This window comes from Apteryx rowi, unplaced genomic scaffold (assembly GCF_003343035.1).
Source record: "Apteryx rowi isolate R43461 unplaced genomic scaffold, aptRow1 scaffold_498, whole genome shotgun sequence".
Lineage (NCBI taxonomy): Eukaryota > Metazoa > Chordata > Aves > Apterygiformes > Apterygidae > Apteryx > Apteryx rowi.
In genome coordinates, this window is record NW_020450758.1 from 338,192 (window position 1) to 353,802 (window position 15,611).

At 48.2% G+C, this 15,611-nt stretch overlaps 2 protein-coding genes across 2 annotated transcripts in view; both read right to left on the bottom strand.

Moving 5' to 3' along the window:
- The window catches only part of LOC112972580 (disintegrin and metalloproteinase domain-containing protein 9-like), a gene marked incomplete at its 3' end in the record, with an annotated part of 42,820 nt that extends 30,353 nt beyond the window's left edge, over window positions 1–12,467 (bottom strand). The window contains exon 1 of the mRNA XM_026079261.1: window positions 12,215–12,467. Within this exon, the coding sequence (XP_025935046.1) occupies window positions 12,215–12,467 (253 nt within the window). The remainder of the gene's footprint in view (window positions 1–12,214) is intronic.
- A 1,008-nt stretch (window positions 12,468–13,475) lies between these two features.
- Window positions 13,476–14,447, bottom strand: LOC112972581 (olfactory receptor 2AT4). The gene has a single exon (XM_026079262.1). The coding sequence runs from the start codon at window positions 14,445–14,447 to the stop codon at window positions 13,476–13,478; it is 972 nt and encodes a 323-aa protein (XP_025935047.1).
- Between the last annotated feature and the right edge of the window lie 1,164 nt (window positions 14,448–15,611).

The window sequence follows — 15,611 nt, forward strand, 5'->3', positions numbered from 1 at the left end:
ACCACCCTCGGCAACTGCCCCGGGTCACCTCCAGCTGCCCCAGCCCCTTCCCTGCCTGCACCCGCTTCTGGCCCCATCCATCACCTTCAGCGCTGTCCTAACCCGTGCCCCACGCCTGCAGCATCCCGGGGTGCAGCCCCCCGGCCCCAATCCCCATCTCCCACGGCCCCTCGCTCCGTCCCTCCAGCTGCCACCCTGACCCCCAAGCCCCCCTGTGTCCAGCCCCATCGTCCACCCCAACTGCCGTGGGGAGCCCCTCCGTGTCCTGCCTCTCTGAGCTCCAGCTGCCACCTGGGCTGGTCTGCCACCTCCCGCCATCCTGGCACCTCCTCCGACACCTGTCCAGTCCTGTCCCGTCCCATCCCTTCTCCACGTGCTGTTCATCCCATCCTGTCCTGCACCACCCCATCTCATCCTACCCCACGCCATCCCTCCTCCAACTGCCGCCTGCCACCCATCTCATCTCATCCCATCCCTCCTCCACCTGCCATCCATCCCATCCCACCCCATCCCGTCCTGTCCCATCCTATCCCGTCCCGTCCCGTCCCATCCCTTCTCCACCTGCCACCCACCCCATTCCATTCCATCCCCTCCCTCCTCCAACTGCCGCCTGGGCCCATTCTGCCACCACCCCGATCCCACCTCCATCTGCCACCCACCATGTCCTGTCCCATCCCATCCCACCCCACCCCACCCCACCCCAACCTACCTCCTGGGGCTGCTCCTCCGTCTCCAGCCACAGCCCAGCTCCTGCTGTCACCCAGCCCGCACTGCCGGCACCCTCTTGGCCCCGCCCTCACTCACCTGGCCCCGCCCACCCCACCTGACCACACCCACCTAGCTGCCACAAGCCCCACCCACACCACTTGGCCACACCCCTCACCTGGCCCTGCCCACCCCACCTGGTAGGTTGACTGCAAAAAAACCTAATCCTACMAAGGTGTCCTTCTTTCCTAGAAATGCAACATTTTTGCAGGAAAGAACCAAAAACTGGCTCCAAGAGCAGCAAGAGAATCTGCTGACACCGGGATATATGGCGACAGATGAAATTCAGTGCCGATACATGCAGAGGAACAACCCGGCTTCCGCATCCACCAAAACGTGACCCCTCTTCCCGGACGGACCCCAACAGCCTCCGCTCAACGCTGAGCAGCGTCTAGAACTCAAATAGATTTTTATGAATTGTTTGGAATGGATTAAAAAAAAAAGAAAATATCGTAATGGTTTTCTGTAAATCTTTCACACACCTGCACCATCTTGAGTACAAAATGGTGTCCGTCTCAAAAGGCATTTAGGAGAACCAGAAAAGCGAAAGAGAAGGATGAAGAGACAGAAAGAAGCATTGAACTTTGCATGAGGAGGTGTTAAATCCCATCCCTCACTCTCAGCTTTGAAAAGAGAGAACTGAAGCCATTATAAATGAGCACAATATTGCATGAATAAGGAGAGCAGAAAAGAATTTATTTTTCACAAAACAAGCACAAAACCAAGGCTGCATAAGTTTTCAAACAAAACAAAGCACTTTCTYGTGCAGCACATAACCACATTCTAGAAACCATGGGGCTGTTAACGCCAAAATTATGAATCTTCCCACCAAAGCRTTTAAATAGAAAAAGCCATGTCATGTGTGCTTTCCCCACGCCAACACTCTTTCTTTGGCCTGTGCTCAGGCCATTTGCAGGGACAGGGCGCTGGACAAGGGGGTTTGTGGCTGCCTGTCCCTCTGCCTTTCCTGTGCCGATGGCAAAGTCTCTCCTAGTGGGATGTGCCAGTCCGAGGCACGGTGGAGGTCCACACTGGGGCAGGCACTCCAGAGAAGAAACGGTGGCTACTCTTACCAAAAAGGGGAAAAAAAGGGACAAAACCCAACCGAAAACCTGCCAATGTTATAAACTTTTATATCTTTGAATAACCAGATTAATTACTTCTTCCATCAGCTGAGGCGCACTAGGATTCTGTCTTGTAGCTGCAGGAGAGGGAAAAAGGATGAAAGGATGGATTTTTAGCAAACTTCCCCTTTTTTATCGTCTCCAGCCTAAGAGATGAGAGGACATTCAATGCATATCCCTGGCTAAACTACACATTTCAAAAATCACGTACCGGAGTCTGCGCAGACAGCAGCTGCCAAAGCTGATCTCGCTCCACCCTGACAGTCATGTTATAAGCTAATATTTTTCTCCCAGCCTAATATTACTTTGGAGAAGCAGACCTGGAGTTACCCCTAAGGTCTTTGAACATTCAGGTTACATTTGAACATTCTGCTTACTCCTCAGCCACCACATGCATTTTGGGTGGGCTATAAATACGCATTTTGCATAATGTCAGCCCACATTCAGAATTTCTATGCCAGAACATGTCCAGTTTAGATGTGTCTAGAAAAAGAGGCATATAAATATGTATGTGTCATGCAACCGAATGGAGGCAGCTGCACCTGTATGCCAAATACTGAACTACACGGAGATGTCTGCAAACACTATGATGGTCTGAGAAAGATTTATTGGTAGTAGGAAAACAGGTCTGAATTCACCTGAGAACGGTCTCCCTTCATCCAAGGAGCAGCAGGCACTGCAGCAGCGCTGGCACGTGAGCAAATGAGGCAAATCTTTTGGTGCYGGCTTCTCCATCACCCCAAGCCACCGCCGTATTTGTAGGATGAGGTTGGTCTGCAGAAACCATTGTCAGAAGAGAGGGAAATTTTTGGCACTCTTAGACAAGTTTGTGGACCTCACTGGAGAGATGGGTTGGTGAAGGCACCGCCAGTGTGGAATAGGGAATTTACATGCTGATGGCAACGGGGCTGCCTTACGGATCCTGCAAACAGAGGAGGTGAGTCCTGCTCTTGGGAAAGACCCCTTCTGAGCTCTTTCTCACAGCCTCTGTCATGCACATTGCCAGGACAGATGGACATGGGCAGGTCAGAAGCTTCAGGAAGTCGGAAGACATCACCAAGACGTTTCCAGACTCACAAAACAGAAAGTAGCACCTTGGAGACCTTGAATAAAAGTATATCTGCAGTCAGGCTCTCCCAGCTATGTGGGTTGTTAAAACAGTCGCCTGCGACTCCTTAGCTATCATAGGTAGGAAAAACTGATCTTGAGAGGAAAAGTTCAGGTTTTCCTTCTCCATTTCATCTTGGTTCCATACTATACATATTTGTCTTTGCTCCATTTTTCATGATGTGCCATCCTTTGCTAAACCTATATCAGTGACATCTTCACGGGTGCGGGAGGGATCGGATGGGAGCTCTCGTCTGGTCTGGGTGGAGAGGCAGAAGGAGAGGTGGGAACAGCAGAGAGGAAGTCCAGTAAAGAAGTGGGATTTTGGACAAGAGGTGCAAAGATAAAAAAAATGGCTGTGGGCAGAGGAGTGAAAGGGCTGAGAAGCAAAAGCAGAAAAGGATTTCTGGATTTGTGAAAGCAGGGATGTTTCGGATGGTTGGTGAACAGGAAAGGCTCTCTCAAGTCTGCTAAATTGTTGGGGCTGTTGATTAAGGGAGCACAGTTAATTCTCTCACAACACAGCACTGCTGGAGCCAGCTCCTTATTGGGATGGAGGGTGAGACAGAGTCTTCCGGAAAGGAAATATTCCTTTTATCCCCACCTAATAAAGGTAGACAATTCAACAACAAGAGTGAGGGCGCAGGTGTGGCCTGAACTAATGCCATGGAGGGAAGTGAAAACCGCCTGGATCTGAGCCACCACCAAAGGTTACAGCCTCCTTTCCCACGTGGGTGCCGGACAAGCGGGAGCAGGAGAAGCCGCTTTGCCCAGGGCTCCTGGAGGAGGTGGGCTGGCACGCTGGGCTCTGCCCCTCTCGCCAACAGGACGACATGTCTAGCACCCACCAACGAGATGGGCCTGACCTGGGGTCCCCAGCACAATCTACGCTAGCTTTCTAGCCTCCCTCCAAGCATTCCCAGGATATGATCCATGATCCCCAGCATCCATGTCTGCCACAGGAGAGCTGACGCTCCCACCGAGGTACCAATTCTATCTGGTGACCATGGATGGAGCCTAGACATGCCCCAGATGACCACCAAACCAGGTCAAACACACATGAACCTTGCTGCAGGGACCTCACTTACACCATCATGTCCATTCTGGCTTTGGTAAGCCACCAAGGTGAGGGGGAAGCAGAGACGGTGACCAGGATGACTCTGGGGAGGCMCACAAGACACTGCTGCTAAATAGATGTTGTCCTCCAAAAGCAGCTATCAGTCCTGCGAGCACAGCATCATTTCCCAGCTAAAATGATTGGGGGCATCACGACCTGCTGTSCAAGGACCACCTCTCCATCGGCAAACGTTAAGGACGAAAGCAAAGGAGAGTTCCCTATGCAGGACCATCTCTTAAACTGAGCGGTGCTGGCAGTGATTTTTTAGACAAGGAAGGAGGAGGAAACAACCTCCAGGGAGTCTCTTCCAGGTGTGATTTCCCCCCAGCGGTGAGGGACTATTTGGGTCTGCGGCGATGGAAGRGGAAGTGGCAGGAGTGACCGTGAAATGGTGGAATTGATGGCTCAGAGGTGGGGAAGGAGGACAGTCACAGAAAACCAATGGATTTGTCAAYAAACTCACAGCATGAGTATGTGAGAGCCCCTGGGAAACAGTCAAAGGAAAAAGGGCTCAGGAGGGTTGGCAGGTCCTTAAAGAAATGCTGTTGAGACCGTGGAGGGAGCAGAGGAAATGTACTGAAATGTAGCGGGAAGACAAAAACACGGGGGGAGACCAGTCCTTTGTAAGGCCTTCGGTGATCCCCAGCAGAGGAGACTTGGGAAATGAGGCAAATATAAGGGGGATGCAAACAYGGCATGAGATTGTGGGAACGAAATCAGAGAGACCAACACACAAAGGCATACAGCCAAGTTGTGTGTGAGGGGAAAGGACGCAAAGTCCTGGGACAAGTAAGAAATAACAAACGCCTGTATCGGCTCAGCCCAAAGGTTCATCAGTGTCCCGTTAGTGGCCGTGGATTGACAGAGCAGGATAATGATGCTTTTCCTTTCGTTCTCTATTTCCTGGTAATCGTTAGCATTCTGTAAGATTTTGGGGCGCAGCTGAMAGTGTCGAGCTGATGTTTTGGAGAACTACCATTGTTGTCTTCATGCCCTTTCCAGACTGATAATATCTAATTTGGAACTCGTTATTACGTGTGATTGGGTTGTCTTTCCTCATGTGCGTTACTCTGCATTCATCTATGCTGACATTCGAATGTGTCTGTATTACACAGTAATTCAGTATCATGGGATCCTTCTGCTGCTCTTCACAATTCATTTTTGCTATCCTTATTAAATTGTGTCACAGGAAGATGTCACTTCTCTGCTTACCCATTTCTATATCCTGTAAAAGCAYGACAAACTACAAGGGATCCAAGTCCAACCCCCATCTGTCTTCCCTGTAGTTTCTACCCTTGTGAACAGTCTCTATTAACTGATTATTAACTTATGGGAAACTTGKTTTTTTTTTAATCCATGGTGGCCTTGTTCCTTTTTTGGATTTTGTTGCGAGKGTAAATGACAGAGAGTAAAGACTATTCAAGCATAAAGAAGGAGGAACTATGCACAGAGGCTGCTGGAGGGGTATAGTAATGCTAATGGGCTTCTGCAGGCCTCCAAAATAGAAGGGCTAGCTAATTTATAAAACATAACAGCCAACCTTAGGTAAGCTTAAATTAAGCTAAACAGATGTCAAGGGAAGAATTAAAAAGAAAYGGCTGCGGTGAGAAGCTGTATCAGCAGTGACTCTTTCCAGGGCTAGATCACACTGGTGTAGGTAGCCAGAGGGTATAAAAATAGAGCAAAAGTGAGATCTCACCTACCAGAGAAAGGGTGATGAGTTGGGTACATCCACATTCATAATYACTCAGCTTTATAGACATGACTAGATAAAGTAGGCTCTGTCCCGGGGCACTGAGCTCACGCTGAAGTTCCCAGGTGTGGGCAGAAGCCCCCAACTTCCCCACAGAGTAAAGACTCGTGTAAGGGCTGGTCATCTCTGAGTGTTTCTTAATATCTTAAAAGTTATAAAATGGCCAGTAATGCAGAAAAACTTCTGCTCGTGTACCGCACYTCCCTTATTCCAGCCATGGAGTGGAGCTGCCACCGCCAGCGAGAGGCAGGAGGGTCCCGTTTGCACGTTGCTCCTCCAGCGTTCTCCACGAACCCAGAGGGCACAAGCCTGGCTGTGCCCTGGTGGCCGTGCCGTGCTCCAGGGGCTGGATGGGGCCGGGAGGAGGGAAGGAKGCAGGAGGGGCTGCGGGGGAAGTGGCAAGGGTGGGTTCAGACATGAACGTCCTCAGGTTCCCATTCAAAACAGAAGCGGGTCATCGTAGGCAACGTGGAGGTTGCCTTGCTTGTCCTCCGCGCTGTGAGAAGAGCCAGAACAGCAGTTTCCAGCTTGTTCAGATGATCCRCAGTCAGCAAAGCCAATGGTTTGCACGCCAAGGTCTTGAGTGGTCTTTCCTAGAGGTTGCTTTAAGTTCATCTCCATCCTCCTTCCTTAGCAATGAATTTGCTAAGTGTTAGCTAGTATAACTTTCATTTAAGTAACGCAGCTAATCCTAAAGCCATAAACAATGTTATGAATAAAAAACATATGTTTCACCAAAAAAAAAAGTCTCTAGCCTATAACCAAAGAGAATAATTTGCATTTTAATCAAAAAGCAGATTATAAAGTTAAATCAGCACAAAGACATCTATGAGGTCGAGGAAGAACACCTCCAAGACATTTTAAATATTTCCAAATTGCCACAGATGCTTACCAGATTCAAGTTTGACCAGGACACCCTACTTCTATCTATCCACTAAGTACACACAAGTCGGGAAGGCCAAAATCTTTGTGGGGGCAAACAGATAAAATTGCTGTTATGCAGAGTAAATCTGAGGACYGAAAGACACACAAAGTCACAGAAAGTGCAACCTGTATTTTGCTCTCAAAGCTAGAAAACCTCAGTGAATTGTGATTCAGGTAATTTTATAGAGTGGTAATTCCCTGGCATGGTCACCGAAGCGAAGCAGGACTGTAGTCACACCAGTTGGCTCCCAAACCATGCCAACATTCACAGAAAGATGCTACTAATTTTTCTTGCCTTGAAGACTAATATRAAGATGCGTGAGGCCAAGCAGAGTTCTTGCTAGGACCCTCCCAGCCCCCGGTCCTTTCTAATAGCAAAAGCYTGCAGATTCAGGCATGCCAAATGTCACTGCTCTGATGTGGCAGATCATGAAGTAAGCCGTCCGGCATGATCTAAAGGACACCCATCCCCTGAGGTGGTTTGCACCGTGCAGATTTCCTCAGAAGAAATGCTGAAGAAAGCCATTAAATAGGAAAGCTGCAGTAAAGCGTGACTTCAAAGTGGCTTCCCAGCTGCTTCCTGGACTCCCCGGAGTTTGTGCCATAAGGTTTTTCTTCTTCTGTGTGCAAAAAAAGCCTTTTTTCCCCTCAATTATTTTCAGACTCTCTCAGCATGACAAATACACAGCCAGTGTCATGTAGCTTTCTGGAAGTGAATAAATGCAGTCAAACAAAAGTAGAAAAAGCGAGACGAAAAGCAAAGGGAAAGACCACAGATCAGTGTCACAGAATCACAGAATCACAGAATGGTTGAGGTTGGAAGGGACCTCTGGAGATCATCTAGTCCAACACCMCYRCTCAAGCAGGGTCACCTAGASCACATTGCACAGGATCGCGTCCAGGCGGGTTTTGAATATCTCCAGAGAAGGAGACTCCAAAACCTCTCTGGGCAACCTGCTCCAGTGCTCTGTCACCCTCACAGTGAAGAAGTTTTTCCTCATGTTCAGACGGAACTGCCTGTGTTTCAGTTTGTGCCCGTTGCCTCGTGTCCTGTCGCTGGGCACCGCTGAAAAGAGTCTGGTCCCATCCTCTTGACATCCTCCCTTCGGATACTTGTACACGTTGATAAGATCTCCTCTCAGCCTTCTCTTCTCCAGGCTAAACAGGCCCAGCTCTCTCAGCCTTTCCTCATARGAGAGATGCTCCAGTCCYCTMATCATCTTTGTAGCCCTTCGCTGSACTTGCTCCAGTAGTGCCACATCCCTCTTGTACTGGGGAGCCCAGAACTGCACACAGCACTCCAGATGTGGCCTCAGCAGGGCTGAGGAGAGGGGCAGGATCACCCCCCTCTACCTGCTGGCAACACTCTTCCTGATGCACCCCAGGATACCACTGGCCTTCTTGGCCACAAGGGCACATTGCTGCCTCATGCTTAACTTGGTGTCCACCAGCACTCCCAGGTCCTTCTCAGCAGAGCTGCTTTMCAGCAGGTCAACCCCCAACCTGTACTGCTGCATGGGGTTATTCCTCCCCAGGTGCAGGACCCTGCACTTCCCTTTGTTGAACTTCATGAGGTTCCTCTCTGCCCACCTCTCCAGCCTGTCCARGTCTCTCTGAATGGCAGCACAGCCCTCTGGGTTATCAGCCACTCATCAAGCCACAGTCACCAAGTGCTACACTGCTGTAGGAAAAATGGTGTTAAACCACCAAGGAAACAGTGAGTTCATAGCTACACATTCAGAGACTTCTACCATCGCRCGTTCCAGTGGAAACCTGGTGCCAGGTGGTGACCACCATGTGATCAGGGCTATACTGCCTTTCCRTGAGCAAAACCCACATCTTCTCTAGGTGACACACAGGCAGGTCTGCACACGGGYGCATGGACTTCTCAAACTGCAGTTTTACATTTACTCCATTAAAAATAAAATCAAACTGCGTATTGCTCCCTACTGCATGCGGTTTGGCATCTCCAACCCAGACTTCTACTGGCTCTGACATCCATAAACTGCCCCAATAACCTCGCAGGCTTGTATTTCACTGCTGTGATGCTGCAGCAAGATCCCTTGTGTCAGCACTGATCTGCATTTAGAAGAAAAGACATGTCCAGCCCAGTCACTCYGGTGATCACAAGCATTTCCAGGTGCAGACCATCCTCCTTAGAGGAATAAAAGCAGCAAGATGATCTCCCCCTGAACGTGTCTCTTTCCCAATCTGCTATAAAGCTCTGCTGGGAGCTTGGTCCCGATGGATGCGAAGGGAGGGGAAAAAAGAAAAGCTGGGGGAGATGTGGTGTTGCTTGCAGCACCCAGGGGCTTCCTTGCTGGCTTTTGAGTGACCCCCCCCCTAAGCCTTGCTCCTTCGTGGGGGGAGGGAAAGTGCATGCAGGTACCCTTGGGTGCCTCCTCCATGGAGCGCTGTGGTGGGTGAGCAAGTTTTCACTTTAGGCCATGTTAAAAAAAAAAACCCACGATGAAAACAAGTTCATTTTGAAGTTCTTGAGCTCAACGCTGAGTATAAACAAAATGGTGTCTTGGTAGGTACCGTGGAAAAGGAATGTCTAGTTTTATAAGAACTTTACGCAGAAGAATTCTGATTGTAAAACCAGCTCACACAAATTCTCCTCTTTTTAAGTTATTATTGTAATGGCACTTGAAATAATCTGGCCTTTGCTTTGCTTCCATGTGTACACAATCTTCATAAGATGCAGGCTCATAACTGACTTGGGAAGGGCATCTCAGGCATGAAGAAGCAGCAGCAAGTCAAAGGGGTGAGGGCCCTCATGACGGAGGGGGAGACTGGGAAATAAAAACGATGCTMATAAGCAGCTTGGGAGGCATATACTTTTATGTGGGTGAAAATACTGAGGTTGAGATCTTTTGCTTGATTTGACCCCACTTCCCTTCCATTTTCTGGTTTTCTCCCATACTGACACGAAAAAAATCAAAGTCGCGGTATTCCTGCAAGTCTTCTCTCGAGAAAGGGTGATCTGAACCGCTGGGATGTGGAGGGCTGGAGAAGGGGGTTGTCATCTCCCAATGCTAGGTGGAGAGCACGGGGGTAATTTAAGGGCAAAGGGGGCTGTTAGGTTAGAAACTTTGCCATCTGGATGAAAAGTAAAGGCAGGCTCTCCAAAGCGTTATGCAGTGTTGTTCAGGCTGAAATACAAATTGGGTGTTTGAGCTGGAAAGGATTTGGGGGTTCATATTCATAAATAGGCTCRTGGCTCAGAAATACTTAGCTATATCTGGAAAACTGATGCTCAGAGTCTGCAGGGTTCTTATGCTAGACATGATTCTTATTTATTTTTTATTTCATCCTGAACTTAGATGAAGATTTGGAGCGGAAATATGTATTATGTGAATGCAATGTCTTGTAAAAGGAAGCAGCACGTTCCCTCTAGATGCTATTATAATGCTATTGCTGCAGATAATAAATAATATTAACTGGAAATGGTCTCTAGGTGTTAGGGAGAATAACTGTGCTGTCAAAGGTGATGAATGAGGGAAGTGGAGAAGGTTTTAGCATCCTATCCTTGCAGTTATTTTCTGTAATGTTATTCCAAATGCTGCTTGCAAGCCTCTCTATCCCAACGGCCTGCTATAATCTTTCCCTTCCGATCACCTCTTGAATGCAGATGTCAAGGTGACTGCAAGGAATGGCCAGAGCCAACCAAATTCTTTGCTTCCCTCTTCAGCAGCCATCAGCATCGGGTTTTACACAGAAAAAATTTCCAGCTACGCAAAGCGAATGAGCTGCTCACATTGTAGAAGGYGTCAATTCCCTTTAAAAACTACCTAAAATCCCTTGGGTGGGTTTGCTTCTTTTACACACAGCCGTGCTCATGATGAAGTGACGAGGTGCAGAACTAGGGCTTTTCTCCTGCGGCAGGCTCCGCTCCTTCCTCAGGAGTTCCCAGAAAGTCCCATCTGCTCAGTGACAAACCTTTTGAGGCTGACTCCCAGGAACGGTGTAATGTGCMAGGAGGGAGGACAGAGGTGCAAATACCAGCTTTGTCTTAAAATAATGTCCTGAGATGAAGGCGTGTGTGCTGGAGCGATGCTTGTTTCCCACTATGTTTCGTGGCTCTGTGCCATTTCCCGTGACTCCCATCGCATTATTGTGGCAGCTGGTGACCTCCTATACCCTGGCGATGGCAGAAACCTGAATGCTGGTCCCTTCTCCAAGGCTGAATTATTTCTTTTTCTCATGACTAATCAATGCAAAACAGTCCTCGGAGCAGAGCACTGCGCTCCCCATTTTCTCATAAGCATACTAATGAGGCCGTGCTCACTCTTCCTCTCAATTGCAATGAGTTTTGAACGACTTTCTAGTGCCCTGGCCCAAAGCAGCACATAACACAGTGGTTGGGGTGCTGCAAAGCAGCGGGAGATGTGGGACGGGCTCCTGGTCGATGGAGGAGGGAGCTGGGTCTGGGCCATCCAGATTCTGCGAGGGTGAACGAGTGCTCTGAGTTATTATCTGTGACTCTGCGTCTCTCCTGACCGGAGGGCTGTAAGGACAAGCCTTCGGGAGGGATTTCCAAGCTGTGGATCTCAGGAGAAAAAGGCATCCAAGCCCTAACGGTTTGGGGGATACCCTCTGGGCTAAGCACTGCCATCGTGCCTGGCTCCTTGCAGCTCCGGGTGCTGCCTGCTTCCCATCCGCTGGGGCACCTGGAAAAATCTGTGCAAACAAAATATATCAGTTTCACGGTAACTAAAATTCATCTATTGAGGGCTCTTTTCTAGGAAACACTGTCTCTGAAAAATGACTTGATGAGAGGACTAAAACCATCCTTCTACACGTATCAGGAAGGGAATGTTTAAAGCATTAGGCAGCGATAATCTCTATATTTGATGAAGGTACAACCAATATAGGATTATTATATCAAGTTTTTATAATCGTCCTTCAAGAAGAGCGTTAGAGAACAGCCATGAGAATGGTTAAAAGTTTAGAAAAGATGCCTTATAGTGAGAGTCTCTGGGGACCCATTTCATTTAGCTCATCAAAGATTAAGGAAGAGTTTGATCATCTTGTATGAGGATTTACGTGAGGAACAGAGATCTGGTGTAGACAAAAAATAGAACAAGATCTTATGACTGGAAACTGGAAATGAATAACATCAAAGTGGAAATAAGGCTTAGGTTTTTATCAGTGAGAATAATTAAGAACATTTTACTGGAGGTTCTGAAGGGTTCTTTGCCACTATGCACTTTTAATTAAGAGGGGATTTCAACCTAAAAGGCTATTCTAGTTCAAGTAAAAGTGATGGAGAGGAGGCAGAAATAAATTTGCATGAATTTGGTGGTTTGTGTTGTGGAACGTCAGAAGAGACGATCCCAGAAACTACTTCCCAGGACCCACTCCAGGATCCTTTCCCTTCCCAGGACGAAATCCAGGATCTTTTCCCTTCCTGGGACCCACTCCAATCTCTGGCCCTTTCTTTGCCCTTCCTTTGCCCTTCCTGCACTCCCTGCTGCAAGACCAGGCGTCCCACCAGCATCACCTTCAGCCCCCCGTTTGGCTTCTTCACGTTGACAAGCAGCATCTTCTCATCCATCACCTTCAGCCTTGCCATCCTCCTCCTCCATCCAGCCTCCCCCAGCCCCAACCTGGCTCCAACTCCACTACCCAGGGCACAACGTCTGTACCCACCTTGGCCAGCACCTTCTCGCATTGGCACTGCCGGACCCTCCCATCAACCTACTCTCCCAGTCCGAGCCCCTGTCCCCCATCCCCCTTCTTTCCCAGCCACATAGTCCAAGCCCTCATGATCTGTGCTCATCTACTGGGCTTTGCAGAGCAAGACGCCCCACCCAACGGTGATCGCCCATTTATTATTGATGATGTGGTGTGTGTGTGTGTGCACCACATGCTGATGAACACATGGGCATCTATTGTTCCCTGCTCGAATCCCACAGTGCCTTCTTGATTGGAGTGAGGTGCTGTCCCCGAGCATGGTTGCCACCTGCCCCACAGAAGGAGGAGGTCAGGAATCTGCGAGCGGACACGCCAATGCCTTCGGCAACTCTTATCCATGCTCCCACTCACATGCTCATAGTAGAGAAACCTCTCTGCACCTTAGGGTCTCTATTTTAAACATTTTAAAAATAAACTCTCTTCCTCCTCCAAAAGCACTCTAATTTTTAGATTAACCCTTTCTTAATTCCCTGAGAAGGGGTGCAGATCTTTGACTTAATCTCCAATTTTTGTGTATGTTTCTGGTGACAGATAGAACAGAACAGCAGTGCTGGGGGCTAAACTCTGTGTTCACTGAGTACGGCAGGCACATTGCCTCCGCCAACCTGGCAGGGTCTCCTCCTCTCCAAGCTGCAGCCCACCTAGCTGGAGATCCTCTGCTCAGATGCAGCCCAAGAAGCAATGAAGCTCAGTCAAAGGAGAGCTAAAGATCTAAAGATTTTTTTATTGTTTTTTTTTTTATTTTTTATTCAGTGCATTCACAGCTTTATTTAGTGCATCAGTGATTTAGTCACAGAATATAAACCAAGTAGAAAATTATAAATATTTTTATGCAAGTACACTAAAAACTTCATAGAAATAGGAAAAAATGCATCAATATAGGATATACCACAGTTCACAGGACCCAAACCAGACTCCAAAGGCAATGGTGTCTTAATTAACCAAAGGACTGATTTTGCATCAATCTTTTATACTGCTGTAAATTTTACCCAAATAAGTTAAATTTTTTAGGAAGTGAAGAAATTCTCAGCAAAATAGTCCTTTTAACTGCAGATTTCACTTCCTTATTTCGTAAAGTGTAAATGATCGGATTTAACAAGGGAGTTAAAATAGAGAAGACAACATTGCCCATTACGTGGACATCAACAGGAATGTCTGCTCTGTAAGAAGCATATGCCATGGCAATGGATGAATAGTAAGTGCCGACCACAATCAAGTGGGAAGTACAAGTCGAAAAAGCTTTAGCACGTCCTTCTTTGGAGTTGATCCTTCGTATGGAGATAATGATGCAGGCGTATGAGATGGTGACGAGCGAGAGAGGAACGATCGATACAGTCATAGCGATGGAGAACCCCAAGAAGGTTTGGAAATCGGCATCGGAATCTGAGCACGCCGCTTGCACCACTGCCAGGTGGTCGCAAAAGCAGTGATAAACTCTGGTTGTTTCACCATAAGACAGCTGAGAGGTTTGCACCATGACAGGTGCAGGTATTAGCAGTGCTATCACCCAGGCGCTCGCGGCCAACTGTATGTTTACTCTCCTCGTCATTTTGGCTGAGTAATGCAGGGGTCTGCAAATTGCTTCGTAGCGATCATAAGCCATGACAACGAGAAGCAGCGCCTCGGTTACTGATAGCCCATGAAAACTGTACATCTGCAGAAAACAGCCGTGAAATGAGATGGTTTTAGCGTTGGCCAGAAACATGGCCAGCATTTTGGGAATGGTGGTGGTTGTAAACAGCACATCTAACACAGAGAGGTTAATCAGGAAAAAGTACATGGGTTTGTGGAGCTTATGGTCAACCACAACTACAGTGATGATAATGATATTACCAACCAGGATCAGCAAGTAGAATAACAAGAACACAACGAAGAGGGGCATCTGGAAATCCTGCAGAGCCGGAAAGCCGACCAGGAAAAAGTGTTTAGTGGAAGCATTGCTGCTGCAGTTGTCCATGGCTGGTGGAAACACCTGCAGGGAAAAACAGGGAGTAAGGAGACAGCCCTGGCCTGTGCGCAGAAAGGTTGTGGGGGTCAGGAACGCGGGGGACTTCTCTAAGGAGCTTATGGAGGTTGTGCAAAGGAAACGTGAAATTGCACAGAGCCGAGCGTGTGGCAACGCACTTAACTCCACCACCCTGGGGCACACGCGTGTGAAGTCTCTAACCCGCAGTTAAGGTGGTTTGAATTCTCTGTTGATAATGCGGCTTATGTCTGAAGGCTCTGGGTGGCATGTTTTCCAGCGTTAGATCTTGCCAAAAAGGAGACAAAGTTAGGAGAGATACAACTGAGGCTCTCTAGAGTCACATAAAACTCATCTGATATTTTTGCAGGAGTGGTAGCAGTTACGAGAACAAGACTCTGGTCCACTGGAGGAGAGACTCTCCAATCCCATGAACAAGACGTGCATGCCGTTGGCTTTGTTAGGATGTTCGATGAATGCCTCAGCTCTGACGGGTCRGGCAGGATTCGCCTCCCCTAACTTTGGGTGCTCTCCATGCAGAGCCCTCCATCTCCACTGATCCCCTGGGTTCCCTTTCTGGGCAATGGGGAAAAGGGGCATCTTCAGGGTGCAGCTCCTCGGATCTGTTCTGCACCCGAGCAGCTGCCTGCTGGACATGCCCATTCTTCTCCCCAAGGGAATCCAGGGGATTAGCYCAAACTTGGAGTCTGTGTATTCATTTATCTGTCTTTTGCCAGCTTTCACAAGCTTTGCTACCACATGTCATTCTCATCAGCGGTTTTCATGTTACCTCTGGTTGGCTACTCGCAGCTCACTGCGTTTCCCATAGCTGTTGCAGCGTGTGACTGATTTCTGCTGGGATAGCTGAAATTCAGATGCAAATGTAGAATTTTCTTTTTGGCCTCCGGTTTGTTTCTTGGTGCATAAAAGCAAAGGAATTTCCATAATAAATGTTTTGGCTAATCTAGCCATCATGTCTTTTATGCTGGTCAGTAAGAAACCTTTTAGAGATTCATGAAGCTCAAAGACTCCATAATAAAAAAGCCAGAAAAAGGATCAGACAGCGACTTCATCTCAGATGAACTGGGCCRTGATAAGTAACATGATATGTGACAGCTTACAGCCTGTTCGTAGCTTCATTCTATATAATGTAGCTCT

Bases quoted from the DNA above. Each gene is read 5' to 3' on its own strand.
- LOC112972581 (XM_026079262.1), bottom strand. From the start codon at position 14,447: ATGGACAACTGCAGCAGCAATGCTTCCACTAAACACTTTTTCCTGGTC.